Here is a 19,729-nt window from a genome sequence, read left to right as displayed (position 1 = left end):
TTCAATATCAGTTTATTGACAACACGAATCACATTGTCAGTCCACTGCTTAATTAATTTTCAGTTTCTCACAGTTTATCTTGAAAGAGTTAACAAGGCTGCATGTTTTTCAGTCGCAAACGACAGTTACGCCGATCGATTCTCCGATTATACACATTGCATGATAAAGACTGAAACAAGAGATTTTCAGTAACCTGAAAAAGCCAAATCAGCTTTTCACTCCACGCGTTTCCTCTACAACGAAAAAAAAAAAAAGTTTCACTAAGGTGAATTGCAAATGTCTTCAGAACCCTGCAGATAAGCTACACCCTCGATTTAAAGTGTAAAAAAATATTAGTAAAATTGCGGTCCTTATCTGCTAGCACCAACCTTCATCCTCTCTTGCTAGCACCTGAAAACTTGTGTAAATTCTCATACGAACGAGTCCAGCCCAAACTAAGAGTGCTCATGGGAGGCTTTCGTCTAATTAAAACCCGAATGAAAACAATCTTTGTTTCCTTGTCGGACATCAAGAAAACAAAAAAGATCAATCTTAATTTTCTCCAGTTCGGCCAAAGGTGACGATGCGACAAAGAAAACATCCTTGGACATCCAAAAAAAAGATGAAAAGGAAGAAAAGAATTGCCCGCCGCGTTATTTGAATCTAAGTCAACATCAACCTTGCACCTGGTGGATTGAAAGGTATAAATTTCAACAGATATGACTACCAGCCGGGCACCTTCCATTAGCTTCAACCAGTTGCACTGCAGTTGCACGGACTAACATAAATTTCCCGGAACAAACTTTTTCCGTTTCCAACCGGTTGGTAAGGAAATTGCCACTGCGTTTCTACAAAAATTACATTACCATATTTTTGTCCTGTTTGCGCTATCATTCAACATTGCACCGTCATGTAATTATTTTATCTACCAACGAGATTGCAGGTTTGGAACGAATGGAAAAAGCCTCGAAATTTTTTTGGCTAAATGGAAATGGCCCTAGGTTAGAACAAACAAAGAGCATAACCATGGGAAAATTTGACTGTTCGTTGTAGAGAAAAGCACTAAAATACGACAACCCTTTCATGCCGGCCGACGTGATTATGACGCCATCTTGGATTGGATGTGGAAGACTACGCAACTGTAGTGTAAACATTAATACAAAAGATTGTGCACGGTCGCGGCCCTTCCAACATTAATTGCAGCACCATGTGTTCATTTAATTATGGGTAAAGGTTGGTGAATTCTGACGATTGTTCGAGAAACATTTAAACAAAAGAACCCGAGAGAAGGAGGCGACATCAAACAACACCACGTGACTCAAGTGGAAACTTGTTTTATTTTGAATGGACTGTTAGTAGAAAATCAGGCCTGTCCTAAGGGCAGTCGCATCAAATTTGCTGAAAAGAGCTGGTATTACGTCGGTTGGCCTGACACTGGAATGGGTGCATCAGACATTTGGTACTGGGATGAACAGAAAGCTATCCTCTTTAGCGGTCGTTTGATTTGTAAGCGAGCACAAGAAGCAAAGAAAGAAGGACAAAAAAAAAGGAGGAGAGAAGGGGGGAGAGGAAGAATATCTTTTCTTTCCTCTGCCCTCCCGGGCCGCGGTTATATTCCGTCTGCGGCGAAGGCTACTCCCCTCCCCGCTACCATTTTTTTTTTCCTTCTATAGTCGACTTCACGAGCCTCTCGCACTCTTAGAAAGGAGACGACTGCGACGAAGCCATTCTTTTCTGAAAATTAAATTCCTCAAGTGATTGAGAATTTTTCAGCGGAAGAATACTATTCTGTTATAAGGCAAACACGTGCACAAACTAAAAGCGATAAGTAAAAAAGTAGGATTTGGAAAGATGCATACGACATACGATGCTCGACATACTCGTCAGGTATGAAGAGTATGTTTGGTGTCTTGCTTATGCACGTCCATAATGATGCAATAGACATAGCTAAAATATATTGTTTTAAAATTAAACTGTGGCGATAGTCCTTATTCGTTTAGGCAACCGTCTTTGTTGTACCTCTACACAATGAAACAAAAATAAATATAAAGTGGAGCTATACTGAAGCTACACAGAAGCAATATCTAGAAAACGAACCGAATACAATTTTAATTTTTAAAATATGCAGAGGTACACTACGACAGACGGCCCTAAAATAGACTCCCTAAAATAAAACATAAAAATGGTGAAAGCAAAACTCTAAAGAAGCATGATTGAAAACGTCATATTAGCTCTTAACCGTACAACAACCTGTATTAAAGACAGTCCTACAATAGTCGAAAATAATCTTAGGAAGATTCCAAAGTTCTACCTCTATTTGACTTTTCTTCCGGCTCCCCTGTTTCAATGTTGAGCTTTAAAAGTGAATCTTTATGCATATACTGGATTGTGGGGAATCCAACATTGAACAGGAAGGGGGGGGGGGGGGGGGGGGGAGGGGAGACGACAAATAAAGGCCTAAACATACGTAAGTAACAAATGTACCGAGGCCAACAATTGATCCCCACTTTCTGTTACCTTGTTGAGTAACCTTCCCAAGAGAATTTGTCAATTATTGTATATTAGATTCTCGCGCAAGACAATCAACGCATGCGCACTCCGTTCGATGCCTGGATTTATTTCTGTTACTTGACATACAAACAGCTTTAAAACTAAAAACTCTTCGCTCGGGAAATGGCAAAACAACTAATGAAATAATTTTTAATTATTTAAGTCTAATTTCTAAAATAATTACTCTTTAAAATATGCAAACATGTATTAAATTCTAATGATATTTTAAAGTCCAATCGAGACTTATTTTAATACAGCTACCTCGATGAAACATTTGTTATTAACTCTACGCGGCAAGGCTGAACGGTGGCTATTGTATGAAAGGTTCTTGGATCCATTTCATGCTTGTCCGAGGCATGCGTTTAGAAATACCTTTTAAGCATTCCTATCCCTATTTTCTTCCATATACGCACAGGACAAATCAGATTTTGTAAAATGTTTTCTCAGACCTTGCAGTTTTGTCGCGTAAGCCAACAATGTTACAGCGAGACTGCTGTACGCGAAGTTTTACTTCATTCACGAAGATTTCGAATATGTGACACAGTTTGCGATAAGGGGGATAAAGGTGACTCAAGAAAACTGTGTTTTACTGTGTTTTAACAGAGACGTTTAAACACATGGAAACGGCGTTTTAACACTTTCTAACACGAAATACCCATGGGCTGTGTTTCATTTTGCAATTAATTACACCTCAATTAATGATAATTCTGAAGCTGGGGAATCCATGATAAACAATGTTTCGATATGAAGCCTTCCAACAACAATTCTTTTTTCTTGCCCATAATTTATTGCGTTAACATGCTCTGTTGGGGGTTACAATTTTTGCTTTTGAAAGTGTTTTTGTGTCTTTGAAAAGCGTTTACACGCATTTAAACGGCTGTTTAAACTCATTTAAAACACTAAAAGACGTTTTTCACCTTAATCCCTCTTATTGCAACTCGGGTCACATAATCATTCTCTAAACCTTTTAGGTTCAGCGAAAAAATGCTGTTGTCGTGTCTTTGGTGCCATCTACTGTACACGGAAATTTTTTCATCCGTTTTTAAAACCGAAATATTAATAACCGCTTACAAGATTTGCATCGAGACACAGAAGGTTTCGACCCAAATCATTTAACTCGTCTTTATGTTAAGATGGTAGTACAGACAAGTCCCCACAAACAAACCCGCATTGTTGCGGAAACAATTGCGTCCAAAAGTGTTTTGCCGTTTGCATCAGCTCGCAAAAGCTGTTTTGGAAGCAAAATTGCTTAGAAAAGAAAATTATCAGAATTGTTTTGATCCTTTCCCGCTGATAGCCGAGATGGACAAAGTCTCTTGCCGGCTGAGAACTTAGCCACTGTTTGAAGTTATCTCAGAAGTAAAAGTTTGCTTTCATTGGCGACGCTAGTATTAACGCAAGCTAAACATAAAAGTGATGTTGCAGAAAGAAATTTTTCCTGAAACTTGCAATCAAGAAATGAGCGCCATTGGCAGACAAGATGAGGACAGAATTGAGCGTGAAACACTTTCTCTGAAACTCATTTGTCTGATAAGGAAAATTTGCGTTTCGAGTTGCAATGCAATCGATGCTCTTGTTAGCATTGCATTGCAATTTGTAGAAAACGCTGCTTCGCGTAACAGTACATTAAGGGCAGAGAAAGCGTACACAAAACAAGAAAAAAATATTTTAATCCTAGCGGTCGCTAAGGAACACCATGCAGGTTTAGCGCATTTTGAAGTTTATAAATGTTTCCACCACAAATTGTGTCTGCTTTCGGAGACTTTTGGAAAGAGGTCGCTCTCGATGTCGAATAACAAGTCAATCGGAAACTGTTCGGAAATTTTTAACGAGCATTTCCCGAAAAAAGCTCTGGTTACCTCCGAAAAAAGCTCTGGTTACCTCAAAATGTTAAAAATAAATTGCCATCGTGTAAATTGTATAACCTAAAACCTACAAAAGAGTAATACAATCTGTTACTCTTCAGTGATAATAATGAGTAGATCCTTCTTTGATTCGTACTTCTCGCAGAGTTATATTTTGACAGACGCGAAGTCATCTGAGTAATTTTGCAATCAAATACGCTATGTGATTTCTAAAATGACTTTTCTCTTTCGTCATTCTCTTCTGTATATAAGGTATTGAACCGCATATTGCAAAGTTCTTGACAAAATATTAAATATAATTAATTGCTGTAAACGTAATTGTTTTTTATATCAAAGACAAATACAAAATTGGGTAACTGTGTAAAATCTCTATCTGTGACATTACTTATTGTAGAATATTTCCCAAATGTCACAAAATTTACAATTTCGTCATCCAAACTTAAGCAGGGAGAAAATTTTCCTTGGCAATCTCAAAAATTTGAAAAGTTTTGACATGATAAAGCCAGAATAAATTCTGTACAATTTGATACTCTACAGAAAATTTTGTTTCATGGTCTTGTGCAACTTACTAAACGCTAATTTTGTTTTATGTTATTATTAAAAAATTGCAATTCCCCACTAAACCCTAAAAGCTACATTTCAGTTTATTTAATAAATGTATTGGGAGTTGGGATGGCCCTAATGGACCAGTGGTGAGAGTACACCGAGTTCGTGTCCCATACTCTGCGTCGTGTGTAAGTTTTAGTTCTGAAGGTTCCGCCAGCTTCACTTCCATATCAAACGACGTTTTCAAATCTCAAGTTTAAACTGATTTAACCTATTAACAGGGCCAAACGGTAGTCATTCTTTCGACGAATGCTAATAATAAGATACATCTCGCCAATCGATGCGTAAAAATTATATTTAAAGTTTTACTGACTCTTTTAGCTAGTGTCTATAAATTGTGTATGCACACTTGCAAAAACTGCATAATAGGAAAAAAATTAACTTTTTTTTTTGACAGGTTCTGTTTCCTTGGCATGAGTCGATTGTTTAATTACCAGGGATGAACTTTTCTTGTTCAAACGGAAAAATTCAGCTGTCGAATATTCAGAAGTCTGTAGGAGGTTGACTGAATTGTTTCACTGTAACCGTCTAGGGTGATGGGGGATTGGTGAAGGGAGGCAGAAAGCCTTTCCGGTCCTTTCCCCTAAATCCGTCAAACTGCAGATCAATGTAGAAAATGTCGTTTTTCTCAATTATAGGTAAATATAACTTAGTATATAGGCAAAATAGGTCAATACACTGAATAATGTTAAGTGACAAGACACTGTAAACTAGACAATAACAAATGTCGTGTGGAGAAGGGGTTTTTAAAGCCTAAGCATGCCTCTTCATTGACTTGGCTATGCTATCCGGATGAGACCTAACGAGGGCTAAACAGCTGTCCATGGCTGCCCTGAGTGTATTCACGGGCCGTAATGATCTTGCGTGAAGGGCCCCTAGTGCATTACGGTAGTGTCTGTAGTATCTTGTCACTCAACAACATTGTTTGAATAGACAGAGATTGGATAAATAGATCTAAACGCCTTGTAGGGCGAGTTCACCTACACTCAAAGCGATTTACTGTCAAATCTGTAAATGTGCAGATATACTAGACAAAAAAAACCAGCCCAAGAGTATCAAATGCAGCCGCTTGACGCTCGAATCATTGTTTTTCTTGGGTTTTGGGCCAATTATATGCAGTATTCATTACAAGATTGTGTTGGTTCAACATTTGGACGATTTAACTTTAAGTGTAGGTGAGACGTCTAGTGAGCGCAACTATTGTGAAACTAGGTTCTGTTCCTTCTGATGCACCTGCATATGAGATACAAGATTTGAGTAGTAACTAAAGCTCTTAGCGCAATATTGGCACTGGTGAGGCTTGAGACTTACGGTAGAATGCAGCCGCAGATGTCTGTCCAGAGTACTCAGCTGTGCAAAGCTCTTCTCGCAAAAGTGACACTTATAGGGCCTTTGACCAGTGTGAGAGCGCAAATGATTGGTTAGCGTCGACTGCTGTGCAAATGCTTTTCCACAGAACTTGCATGGGTACGGTCGTTCTTTAGTGTGAGAAAGGTCGTGCTTTCGGAGCGTAGAGGGCTGGGAGAAGGATTTGCCGCAAAAATTGCATACGTACGGTTTTTGTCCCGTGTGAGTTCTAAGATGATTCGTTAGAGTCGTGCTTTGAGCAAAGGTTTTCCGACAGTACATACAAACAAACGGTTTATCACCTGTGTGGGTGCGTAGATGTGCCTTCAGCACACCTGATTGAGCAAATTTTCGATTGCAAAACTTGCACTGGAACGGCTTATCACCTGTGTGAGTCCGGAGGTGATTTTGAAGCGTAGAGAAGTGTGCGAATTTCTTGCCGCAGTATCGGCACAGAAATTTTCGTTCCTTCACAGTTGGATCCATATAATTACCAAACACTTCCTGCGTCTGGAGAAAATGGTTGTGGTTTTCTGAAAAAGTCACATTTTGTTGTTTAGTCGGACTGTATTGGATGTCGTTTGTAGAGGCATAGGCTTGGTCAGAATAAAGTGGTCTATGCGTCTCGTTTAATTCATCACAGTCATCGACAGTGGTGCTGGAGACATTTCCATTGGCACAAGGCAATGATGATGGAGGCGAGTTAAAATTCCTGCTGGAAGGTGTATCTTTCGCTTCCACTGTATGGTAGGGCAAATTATCTTCCTGGCGCTCTGCAGAACCGTTCCAAAAGGACTCAGAGTTCATTTCATGGGGGGAAGTTCTACTGCTTTCCTCAGGCTTATGGTGTTGTGAAGGACCTGAGATGGTCACAGGCGTACCAGGAGAGCACCTTCCATTTTCAATGTCATAACCGGGCCCACCTTTCTCTAAAGCCTTAAGATGCTTTTCACGAGTTATCATCCAAGCAGGAACATGCCAGTGCTGTGGGGCTGCATTCCGCTCCGGGTGTTTGTTGTTTGGATGCTTGCCCATATTTCCATGTGAGTTTTCAGTTATCTTTTCTGCTGTTTTAGATTGGCGAGGTGAATTCATTTGGTATTCAAGTGAAATGTGATTCGTGGGATGGTGGCTGCTGCCATTACTTTCACACCATGGCCCATCACGAAGTGGGCCTCTTGCATAGAAGTGGTCACACCGTTCACTTGTCCTTCTACCTTCAGACGAGTAATGCCCTGGTGGGAGGTTGACCGAAGGATTTTCTCTTCTGAAAATTCGTGACATGGATGGAGTGTTATCGAAGACGTTAACAGGGGCTGTGGCCTGAACACCTTCACGAGATCGCATCTCGTTCTTCTCATTCGGAGCCTCCATGTCTTCCTCTATCTCACGGCATGCTTCTTTAGGCACTGGAGTATCCTGAAGGTTGGATGGAATCGTTTGGCCATGGTATCGATCGTTGAAGGGCTCGTCCGGGCAATCATTTTGATGTTGAACTTTTTGATTATCTTCACTCCTTGCAAACTGAGAAACATCGTCAGATTTTACTCTTTGGGGACGAGGTTGTCGGCTTTTTCGTTTTTTACTTCCAACAACGATGTCCTGTTGATGAACTTTGATTTGGAAAGGGCCATCTTCGCAAGCTTGTCTTTCGTATACTTCAGTGCTTGCCAAACGCTCGTGTCGATGATCTTCGCGGTACTGTTGTCTTTCACCGGGATATGAAATGTTTGAGTTCTGTTCAGATTCAGCAACCGCTACTGAAAAAGGAATATTTTGGTAAACTTTTCCGACTAAAATGCTTCGCTCCTCGTAATAATCGTGAATTTTTACGGTTGGCCTCCTAGCACATGGAACTTGTCTATTAGGCAAGTTGCACGAGATCATTGGAGCAGACTCCAAATGACCGTGCCCATCCACCGAAGAATGCCTCCTTTGGAAGCCATTAGGGATGTGAGTAATTCTTGGTTGTGAAAAAGTCACTGAGGTATTCATTGGTTCAGGAGATTCCTTATTAGAAGAAAAAGGACTTGCCTGAGTAGCGTTTGTTTCGTATCTATTCGTACGCGAGCCGGGCGGGAAATTCACACCACGACCATTTAATGGGGACATATACTTTTTGTGGACATGGCTTGGCGGAAGCATCGAGGTAGTATAGTTCTGTTTTTCATTGTCGTCAACATCAACATGTGATGCATCGTTAATCACAGTTTGTGGTTGTGCATTCAAACTGTAGTTGTATGCGTTTGTATCTTTTCTCGGACGAGGAATAGATGAATAATACAGCGGGCCATCCTGTCCATCTTGCATACCACTGGCTGATCGGTGGCTTCTTGGAGAAGGTTGCCGACTTAAACAGTTGGAATGCCTCTCTGGAAACCATGGAGTTCCTCTAATGAGGGTATGGCTGGGGCCGGTTTTGTGTCTCTTGTTGATGTGAGAGTCGGTGCTCAGTGTCGGTTCAGATAGACTGTAACATTGTACTATTACCGGAGTACATTCGCCCATTTGTTGCCCAGTTGTCTGTGAAATCTCACTGTGGCAATCTGCAGAATAGAAAAAACAGAAAACCAATCACTAATTTCATTGAGTTCCCAACCATTGATTTTAGTTTAGTTTAGGAGTAAGGGGGGGGGGGGGGGGGTATCAGAGACAACCCCTATCTCGTGAACATTACCGACAAAATTTTATTGGCTTTAAAATTTGAGTTGACACAGAAATATTCAGCAAGCAAGAGTCAGCATTGCTAGATAAACAAGAAAACTGAGGTTTGAATCTCACTGTCATTTTTTGGTGCTGGATAGAGGGGTGGCTGTGTAATAAAGACACCATCCTTTTAGGTTGAGGAAGTGTTGAAAAGTTTCGCTCACCCACGCGTCAACGGTCAGAAAACAAACCGGAACGAATCCAGCACTCGGTACACGTAACTTTTATTCAAAGGCAGAGAGAAAGTGAACAATATGCATTGGCTTATATAATGTGGCAGAACTTTCTAGAAACGCAACCTGCCAAAAAACTGGTTTAACCGGTAATTTCGCGCCTTACGAACATCACAGTTGGCTGAAAATAGTTTCTGGAAACTTCTGGAAAACTAAACAGTTTATGAATGTGAAAATAGTCTCTAAACAGTCTCTAAATCCATCGAGGACATTTCGCTTAGAGTGTACATGTATTTCCAACAGGAAGGGGGGTGCAGGCAGAGACCACCATCTATTTTGGAGTTTGGTGGGTCCTGTTCGAGTATAGTAGTTTTGACCACTTTCCTAAGATAAGAGATGTATAGTTCTTGGCCGAGCACCAAACAAATGCAAATCGATTGTATGCCTGTTATGACGTTATAAGATCGAATGAACTTTTGTTTTACCTCAGTCCTTCTTGGTACGACGGTTATAATAAAGAAAAAATGCTGAATAGTAGGATTTCAGTTTTTGCTGGGTGAACAAAAGAAAGAGCTGATTTGGAAGACCCTAGAAAACATCTACAACGTACAGTGGAACCCATGACCGCTTGATAGTTGTCAAAGGCCCGAAAATTACTTCTCTCAATTAATGTAATTTTGACTTCTATTAAACGGTCATCTCTATTAGCGGTCGCGGTCATCCTTTGCTAAGTCCCGAAGAGCTGTTTTTTTGTTTTTTGTTTTTTTTTTTTTTGTCTTGACCTGTTTTAAATGGTCACTTTGTAAAAGGGAACCGCTCAAATATGACGACAAATAATTTCGGGATAAAACTTAGACCAGACAAGTGCCTCGTCTTGTCTAATGATAATTGTAGCTACGGCCTTGGTCTCTAGACATTCTCTCCTGCCTCTTCGGTGGTCTTAACAATTAGGGAAAGGCTGATCTATTTTGTTCCGGATTTTTCCCGGATCTATTCTTCGGATCTATTTTGTTGAGGAGAGTGGACTACTTCAACTCTGCTAATCAGCAGTCGCAACATTTGTTGATCAGCAAAATGATGAGTTGTGTGACATAAGGCTTTACTCTGTAATCAGTACAATTAGCATGGAACGTAGCGATTAACTTACGAGGGTGAACATCATTTCCTCCAGCAGCTTTTCCACAACCCAAGTTCCTTTCCTTCGAAGAGAAAAGAAAAACTTTAATGATTTGTTGAAAAAAAATCTTGAAAGTTGTGAGATCCACAATATTAATACATTTTGCATTTACTTGCGTATTTTACATTTTTCTTTGACTTGTCTTTTTCATGGTATATACGGAAGACAATGCTGTTACTAAACAATCGAGTTTAAGGTGAATTATTACTGCATGGTGTAGACATATTTGATGAAGGTGGAAATCTATTAACGTCTCTTGATGCAAAATGTGCCATTAATTTGATTCTACAATGGAAACTTAAAATCAAATAAATCAAGGTTCTCTTGACATAGGGAATATGCGATTAAACACACCAAGGATGTCATTTGGGTTGGGTGAGAAGGGACCAGAAACTATTTTGTTGTTAAACGTCAATCATGTTCCTGAGCCCTGTATACACCGGCTCACGGTGGGATCTTAAAGTGACAATGAAACCTAATTTTCTGAATTCATTGTTTTTCACTTACCTCGTGACATTGACCTTGTAACGATTCGTCTGAGGGAAGAGACATGGGATAAAGATATCTCTCCGGGACGGGACGGGACGTTTCACTCGTTTTGTCTTGTGTGACGGAGGAAGAGGCCAGTGGAGATCGCGCGCCCAGGTGGATGACCACATCGTTAACACTTCTCACTGGTCGTAGGTGTTCGTCATTGCTTTCTGTGACCATGCCTGGATGATCAAGTGCTAAGTTGCGGCTTAAGGGTGGAGGCCGATAGAACCGGGAGCTGTATCCATAGTAACGCCATTTGGATGGGCACACGTGTCTGAACTTGTCGGTGTCATTCCTTGGTGATTCGTTGTTCAGAGTTGCTACTCTGCTGTCTTCGACTGGCTTCTCCTTGTTTGACGGAGAGGAGTCGGCGTCATTTGGGAAAGTGTCTTCCCGAAAACAGTGGATTCCGTTTGAATGCTGTTGGTGCTCTGCAAGAACTTGTTGGCAGCGGCCTGTGCGTAAATTTAATTCTTCGGGATAAAATGACTGCCCCCTAAGTTCACATGATCGACAGTGCACGGGTGGGGGGAATAATACGCTTGTTTTACCCGTTCTTGGAGGGTCGTCTTCGTTACCTGGCCGGTTCATGACAGTTCGTGGCTCTCGATGCAATTGTTTTTCACTAGTTTCTTTGTAAGAAATAATCTGTTGTCCATCCCTCATTTCTGAAGAATCGCAATTTACATTTAATGTCTTGGAATTCCAGCCTCCATTTGCCCCACTGCTGACGACAAGCTGGTTATGAGGAGGTCGAAATTCCAAGCATCTTGAACAGTGTGACTCACTCACTTCTGACTTGAAACGTGTCTTCGCTTTTTCTCGATATGGCAGGGAACAACCACTTCTAGACATTTGTGGTGCGGGAGGCTTTAACATTTTCAAAAAGACTTCTCTACTATGAAATACGTCCACCTCCCGAATTTTGTGTTTAGATACAGACATGTCATTTACGGGCAAATGGTTCGATGGATCGGACAAGCTGCTACCTTTTGGCTCGTCTTGACTTGACTGGTTATTTCGCATGGTTCTGTTGTGTCTCTGGCCATAGAGTGGAATACGTGAAACACCATTTTCAGAAGTTGTCCAGTTCATTGCTCTTTCGCGGATCATGTGGATCTTGGCATTGCATTCTCTGTGAAAAATAGCATGAATAAGTAAACTAATTGGCCTTTTTTCTTATCTTGAATGACGCTTGTTTCATCTCCGATGCATTTACTGATAAACGTCGACTGAAGATAAATACAGAGATGTATAAAACTGTCACTAAAAGAATTACAAAATGGTGTCAGTAAGAGGAAGGCTGGTGACAACAGCAACAGGCGCACGGGTAGGTTCTTTTTTAACTTCACTAAAGGCACTGTCTTTTTGTGCTTTGAGCTTAATTTCTTTTAACACGAAACCGGTTCAAAGACAAACAGCTTCAGATGTTTTTCTAATCGCGAGCGAGATACAGTGAAATAACAGCTTGGTCACGCACGAGGCTACGAATTACCTGCTTAATCTGGCTGTTTAAAACGTGCCTTGCGTTTATTGTGACGCATCATCTGCTGAGATTGATCATTGTCAGCGGTGGTCGCACTACAGAGTCAAATCACGATTAACACGTGCTAAACGTTAGTCACGCTTCAACTTAATTTCGCGCGCGACCCCAAAAAATGCCCATTTCGAGACCTCGGTAGACGGCGGTGTATTAAATAAATTGACTCCAAAAGCGGCAGACATCAAAGATCTGCAGCTCGATTTAATGCGTTTGAAAAAGAAGGTTTTATTTCGAGCTTTATCTTAAGCTTGTTCGGTGAGCCAATCGTTTCCAAGCGCATATCACGGCCATCGACAGTTGGTATTTTGCATTTACTTTTTGTTTCCCCATACGCCTCGTGAAGGGCTCCTTTTCTTAAATTCTCAGCCAAATCGGAGATAAGCAATTACATTTAAAAACATTGATGTCCAGTTCAAGTTAGAACAAGTATTGATCAAATAGTTCCCCTTTTCACAACGGTGGTTCACAACCACGAATTTTATTAATTTTGTTTTTAGTAGTAAAGCGGTAAATAGAAGACACGAGGCAAGTGTTGTAAGCTTTCCAAAATACTGCTGTTGTTTTTTAAGACGACACGAGTTATTTTTCCAGAGGATATCCGTTCAGTTCAAAATCCATCGCATTGATTGCGCAACCTCTCAACTGTCGGCGCACTTTGTGTTATATAATGACAGCTTTGACACAGCACCTGCTGAATAGTTTGCTTATCTCATCAACAATTTGCAAAAGCGCGACTCAAACCAGTGGTTGTTCTTAGAACGCATAAAAGCTAAAAGCTAGTCTTCCTCGTAGCAATTCTTTGTCTCGTCACGCAACGCTCCTACCCAAGGAGCATTGCGTGACGAAACAAAGAACGACTGCGAGGGAGGCTAACAAAGGGTGATGGACTAGACTTAGTCACGATTTAGCTCTCTTGTGCGACCACAACCACGTGAAACGCCGTTTGTTTCGTTAAAACAGACGCATAATTCGTCTGACACTTAGTTCTGATGTTTATCATGACAGAGACGCATACATTACTAGCAATGGTATCTCAGTAATTATTTCTTTTATCTACAGTTCAAGCATATAGAGTTCAAAGTTATAAATTTCATACATTATCGAGATCGTGTGTTTCGATCAAACTGCCGCCATTTTGGCATGTGAAAGCGTGCGCAACCGGGGGGGGGAGGGGAGGATAGCGCCAAACTAGCAAACGAAGATGGCGACAGCGGCGATCTCGACAGTCACACGAGAAAACAGCGGACTGCAAGGAAGGTGAAAAAATGGTATCAAATACTATTGAAAAGTTTAAATAAATACACTTGAAATGAAAATAAGGAATGATTTTTGAATGCTGGGAAATACAAACTGCAATGTAATAACTAAACGCAAAAAATAAAAACAACAACCGAAAACAAAAATGAAAGGCGATTTTAGAATTGGTGGGGCTCTTAACATAACAGAACGAAAGCTAAACACGCTGATAGGAAACCCCATAAGCGAACTGATGCACTGAGACGGTAACAAGCGAACACTACAACAACACAACAGGGATAATTGAAACTGATAATATTCTCACTTTTTACACTTTTGATGAGTCTTAGTTTCCGTATCGACAATTTGCACCCATCACTGTGCAGTTTTCCTTGGCCATATCATCATGAGCCACGCATTTCACGGTGACGCTCTTATAAAGTTTCTTGGCGACCTTTTAATCAAACATATAATTCACGATCGTTTCTTGCGAAAGCTGCTTTAAATTATGCAAACTCGGATAAAATTAAATCTTTTTGAGTGGCCACTCTTTTTAGGACCATAGCCTTTTCAGCGACCATCTAAGTTTATGAAATCCCATTTGTATCTAGTGCACGCCAAACGCTGAAGTCACAATATCCCGTTACATCTCAGTGACTGTTCCACGGATGGTTGCTCACAGAGATTAAATAAAACCACAATACTGCTATAAAAGAAACAAATTAGCACAAAGATACAAAGCGAAGCGACAAAACGCCTACACACATCAGCTTTGGCATGTCATCAAATCAAAACAATCCACGCGGCTTCAGGCCTTCCAGCCCAGTCTTGAATCAGCTGAGCTTAACATCTTTGATTCAGATATAAAACTCTATATCAGTTCTACTTGTACTAGAGCTTCGTCAAAACAAAGCAAAGTAAACATCTTTTTTAGCACTTTAACAGACACTGCAGAGATAATTCTGTGATCCATTATTTGTGTCCTTAGGGCTAGCGCCAATATTCATTTGTACTTTTTTTGAGAGACCTAACAGACTGTAAGCGGCAACTTTTTCTGTTTTTACAGATGGTTTTGGACAAACTAGAACACGTTATTAAATAGTTTCTATAAAATGACATTACATTTCTGCAGTTTTGGAAAACAAATTTGTTCCTAGAATGGATACTCCGAAACAATGCTGGTGTTAACAAAAGGTAGTATTCTTAATCCTCATAGTCCTGAGGAAGACGAGAACAGAGAGAATAGAGTTCCATTCAGGTAGGGAACGTTCCTTTTGGGGCTTGAGCACTGAACAACACTCTATAGGCCTAAGCACTGATTTGACAGTTAGCTGTCATTTATTGTCATAGCTAACTCTTTGGATAGGAGATATGAATCAAATGTCCCTGGTTCGAGGCATACACTATTATATTTTGATTTAAACCTTTTTTAATGTCAAATATGAAATAATATTTTCGTTTGTAAACATCATAAGGTGTCCAACCTTATTTTGGAGTATGCGTTCTATGAACAGCCGTTCTTTCGCCCCCTCTTCCCAAAAACTACGCCGTTTTACAATGTATCCTTAGTAACCTGATGTGGCTTAAGCACCATGCTCTTTGTCTGATTCCATGTATGGTTGCCTAATATAGATTCAACAAAAGACTACAATTGCACAATGGACGTTTTTCCAAAAAATACCACAATATTCTGCGATGTGCATGGATAATTTTCCAATCAGGAAATGTGCAATATTTCATATCTATGTCACTCACAAGCATGCTGAAAGGATTCAAATAGGAGTGTGTGAGCTTCAATTAATTGCTCGGCATGCTCTGGAAAAGATACCAGGAAATCAACACAAGGTTCGAAATTTTTCTAAAACAATCATGCATCAGCGTAAACTAAGAAGAATGGAAAAACAGCCGATGAACTTCTTCCAAATAATATCTAATAACAAAGGGGATGTAAATTTGCACTTCTCTTGAATGCGAGGTTTAAGGTGGCTCACAACATTTTCCAGCACTTCCCAACACTTATAATTTGATGGATCACTACCACCACTCTTTATCAATAATGCAACCAAACAAATGTCTAAACATTGGTTAACATGTTATTGTCATCTTTTACTTAATAGGTTACCATAACGACCATATAACCTGTTACAAACATTCCCAATTTGAGCTTTAGATAATTATAACCAAAAACGAGCTCAGTGACCTTCATTGGGGTTTCAGTATCTATTTATGATCATTATATGATAAGCCAAAGCTTTTTACAGACCTAAGGGACCGTTCATTTTTTATGAGCATGGGGGGGGCTGGTGGGATTTGGTTAATTGCTACTACGAAACTGTATGACCCCCCCCTAGCATGCAATTTTTTTCTACATGGCCCCCCCCCCAAGCAGAAACTTTTTTTCTGATGACCCCCCCCCCCCCTCCCGCCCAACCAGAAACAAATCATACTCCTAACTTTAGCAAAATGCTTATGTACTGTTAATATCAAAGATAAACGTAATTGTTACATTATAATAACTGTGTTTTCTTTACAGTACTATTAAAAAGTTACCGTTCTCTGCTTAGGTAAAGATTTCTCTTGTTAAAAAAAAAAAAAACGTTTTATAGATAGCAACACGTTTACGGCAACGGCAAACCCTAAATTTCCATTTAGATTCTTAGAGGAACTATAAAAATAATCAAGCAAATGTTTAACGAGTAATTACTCCCCTTCGAGTAGAAACAATACACGTACAGATCTGACTAACAAAATACAGATTGAAGCATACAAATCAACGATTACGAGTCATATTAAACAGAAAAAAAACAGGGGACACACAGATATCAGGCGCGTAGGTAAGGGTTAAATAGGGGTGTTTGTTGAGCGCCGGAGGCGCTCTTACTAGGGGGGTCCGGGGGCATGCTCCCCCGGAAATTTTTGAAAATCTAGGTTTCCAGAAACCTCATTTCCTGCATTTTGAGACCCATTTTAGGCAAATCACAAATTTGTTTTACAGCAGCTTTTTAAGCTATATACATCATTTCTGCGGCATAATTGTCTCAACTTAAACAAGAAAGTTCAATGTACATTCCGCGCCCTGTCGAGTTCTGATAGCTATTCGATCTGCTGATAGTCATACACCAAGCTGGTAAACTGCACCATTCTCGGGTGTAGGCCTTCAAACAAATTGACTATCTCGTCAAGATTGACCGGCATATCATATTTGATATACATTAGAACCAGGGCGGACATTCTACTCTCTCGCATGGTACACCTCATGTAGTTGTTCAACCTCCTCATTGTGCTTTTTCTTCTGCCATTATTGATCTTCAAAGGGGGTTCGTTCGAACCCCCCCTCCTACACGCCTGGATATTAAAGTACTGCTATTAAAAATGAGAGTTACAAGCTTTTCTGAAGATGGCCTACGGCTCAGATTTACCGTCAACTGAAGTCACCAACAACAGTTCTATTACTAAAAACTAATCTGGATGTTCACACTAGGCATACTACTGAGTCTACTGATACTCCTGGGCTCAAATAATTTACTAATCAACAGTCTTTATAAAAGTGAGTACTATTAAACAGAACAAATCTATTGATATAGTTCTGAGTACAACCACTTAATAGAAAACTACTCCCCCAAGGATGATTCAATAGTGAGACTGTTACGTTTTTATATTAATTTGAACTTGTACAAACATAGGTGTCTACTTCAGTTTATATTCATTATTGCTTTTCCAACAGATATGCTTCATTTCCTCAGTTGTTGTTAATATGAAATGCAGATTTCGACCTCAGTATGTAAAACAAATTAAAAGTGGTTAGGAAAATCGTATTAAATAAAATTGAAATAATATTCAATTTCTTCATCTGTTTTTGTGTTGAGCCACTTTCAATTTCCCCTACTAGCCAATTATTTCTGGTGACCCCCCCCTCTTTCACTCAATTTTTTTTGGTAGCCCCCCCCTTTAGTGCCATTTTTTTTCTCGTGGCCCCCCCCTAAATCCCACCAGCCCCCCCATGCTCATAAAAAATGAACGGTCCCTAAGAAAAATTTGCAGAGAAGGGTTGAGAGTCACTCGTCAATTAAGTAAACAATTAGAGGCACGGAACTCGTTTTTGAGTTCTAATCACCTGAGGCTTATTTTAAGGCTACCATAGCAAAGATATAACCTGTCAAATACAACCTCTTAAGTAAAAGAAATGGTCATAACCTGCCTTACCAATGTTTAGGCATTTGTTTGATACCATTATTGTTGTATCAGCTGATAAACAGTGTTAGCATTGATTCGTCAAGCTTGAAGTGCTGGAAACTGGCAAAAGCTACTTCAATCTGTCCTGTAGATAGCCTATTTTTATGCCATTTAATTTCTGTGCTTGTTGTAAAGGTCATGCTTTTCTCTTGTTTGGTTTTATGTTATCGAGAAAAGGTTTTGCGTTCAGGCAAAAACATCCCCCGTCGAGCTTTCTGGACATAAATAAGTTAAAGGACTTTTAACCTTTGAAAACATCATTTCATTCTCTGGAACTAAGTGCCACTCCCGAATATTTAGTTAAAGCAACTAACTGCAACTGACCAGAATCAAGCATTTCCTGCTCTTTTGAAACTCGAAATTGGCTTGGGTGGAAGGAAAACTAATTCTGTCTCTTGCTTGGTTAAAAGCATCTTTGAGAATAATGGTGTTCCATTTACAGTCTCCTAAAGTAGCCTGGTGCGCCCTAAGCAGGCAGGCAGGTACTGCTACTACTACTGCTGCTGCTGCTGCTACTACTACTAACTACTACTACTGCTGCTGCTGCTGCTGCTGCTGCTACTACTGCTACTACTACTACTACTGCTGCTGCTGCTGCTGCTACTACTACTACTACTACTACTACTACTACTGCTGCTGCTGCTGCTGCTGCTGCTGCTACTACTACTACTACTACTACTACTACTACTACAACTTGGACACGAGCTTAAGTTGGGAGTGATGCATCACATACTCGTAAAGCTTTTAAAGTTGAAATTCATGGAAGTTGATAAAGCGTGACCTTACCAACTTACCACGTGTTCAAAAAGAAACCTAAAGCCATGATACAAAACAGGAAGAGATGGTTAGATAGCAACCATTTTTCTACGGAGGGTTTTGAGTACTTTTGGACGGTAAAAAAAACACATATTGTATCATTGGAAACGTTAACATGATGCTTCAGTTGTGTTAACAATAACCCTCCTAGTATACCGAAACTCTGATAAAATTGTGAAAAAAAAGTAAGTAGTAAAGATATACTGTTAGTATTGTAATTAGTGTATTTGTTACAGTACCGTAGTATAGTAAGCATATATTGTAAGTACAGTCAGTACTGTAATTATCGCAATAAGTGTTAATTTAGTGCTTAGTATTGTATTATTAGTGTTGCGTAAAGCTAACAAAAATCCTTTCTTCAAAAAAAAAAAAAGCAAACAAAAAGAAAAAGAAACTAGTTTTCATTATCTTTGGCTGTGGCCAGAATAGACATCGATTGCAACATTTTTTTCAATATTTTGGAGAAATCGCTAAAAAAAACCGATTATAGTTTGTTCTTCCCAGGAGAAATCAGTTAATCCCAGGTGATAAATTCCCGTTTAAATTCCCCCACAAAACGATTTGGGCAAAATCAACCTTTGTGTTAGTCCCGGCCCAGAAAACAGTGTGACTGGAATCAACATCTGGTGACTACTTGTGTACACTAAGGAAAAGTATTAATATTATTGTTTACATGCAGCAGTGCTTGAAACTCGATCTATTCGTTGTTGGTACTTGCAAAAGTGTTGCTTTAAATTGCGTGTATTAGAAGTAATAACATTTTTTTATTTTTACCAGGTTAAAGACTGTTTTATTTTTGTGGGGACCCGAAAATGTCACCACTATTCCAACCGCCCCGCAAGTAAGTCTGTGTGTAAACCAAAGTTCCCGGAAGTATAGGTTTGACAACGCCACTACAGCTACTTCTACTGCTACCGCTGCTGCTGCTGCTGCTGCTGCTAATACTACTAAAATAACGTTATCG

At 39.8% G+C, this 19,729-nt stretch overlaps 1 protein-coding gene across 5 annotated transcripts in view; it reads right to left on the bottom strand.

The window, feature by feature from the left end:
- Positions 1-1,297: 1,297 nt before the first annotated feature.
- The window catches only part of LOC146466586 (uncharacterized), a 31,134-nt gene continuing 12,702 nt past the window's right edge, over positions 1,298-19,729 (bottom strand). For all 5 annotated transcript variants that reach the window (XM_085127158.1, XM_085127161.1, XM_085127160.1 and 2 more), the window contains exons 2-4: positions 10,911-12,072; positions 10,374-10,425; positions 1,298-8,893 (exon numbers count right to left, since the gene is read on the bottom strand). In XM_085127158.1, the coding sequence (XP_084983284.1) occupies positions 6,198-8,893; positions 10,374-10,425; positions 10,911-12,050 (3,888 nt within the window). In that variant the 5' untranslated portion in view covers positions 12,051-12,072 and the 3' untranslated portion in view covers positions 1,298-6,197. The remainder of the gene's footprint in view (positions 8,894-10,373; positions 10,426-10,910; positions 12,073-19,729) is intronic.

This window comes from Pavona decussata, unplaced genomic scaffold, assembly GCF_977016875.1.
Source record: "Pavona decussata unplaced genomic scaffold, jaPavDecu1.1 SCAFFOLD_143, whole genome shotgun sequence".
Taxonomy (NCBI): Eukaryota; Metazoa; Cnidaria; class Anthozoa; order Scleractinia; family Agariciidae; genus Pavona; species Pavona decussata.
Note: the sequence above shows the minus strand (reverse complement) of the source record. Positions and strands in the feature narration are given on the sequence as shown.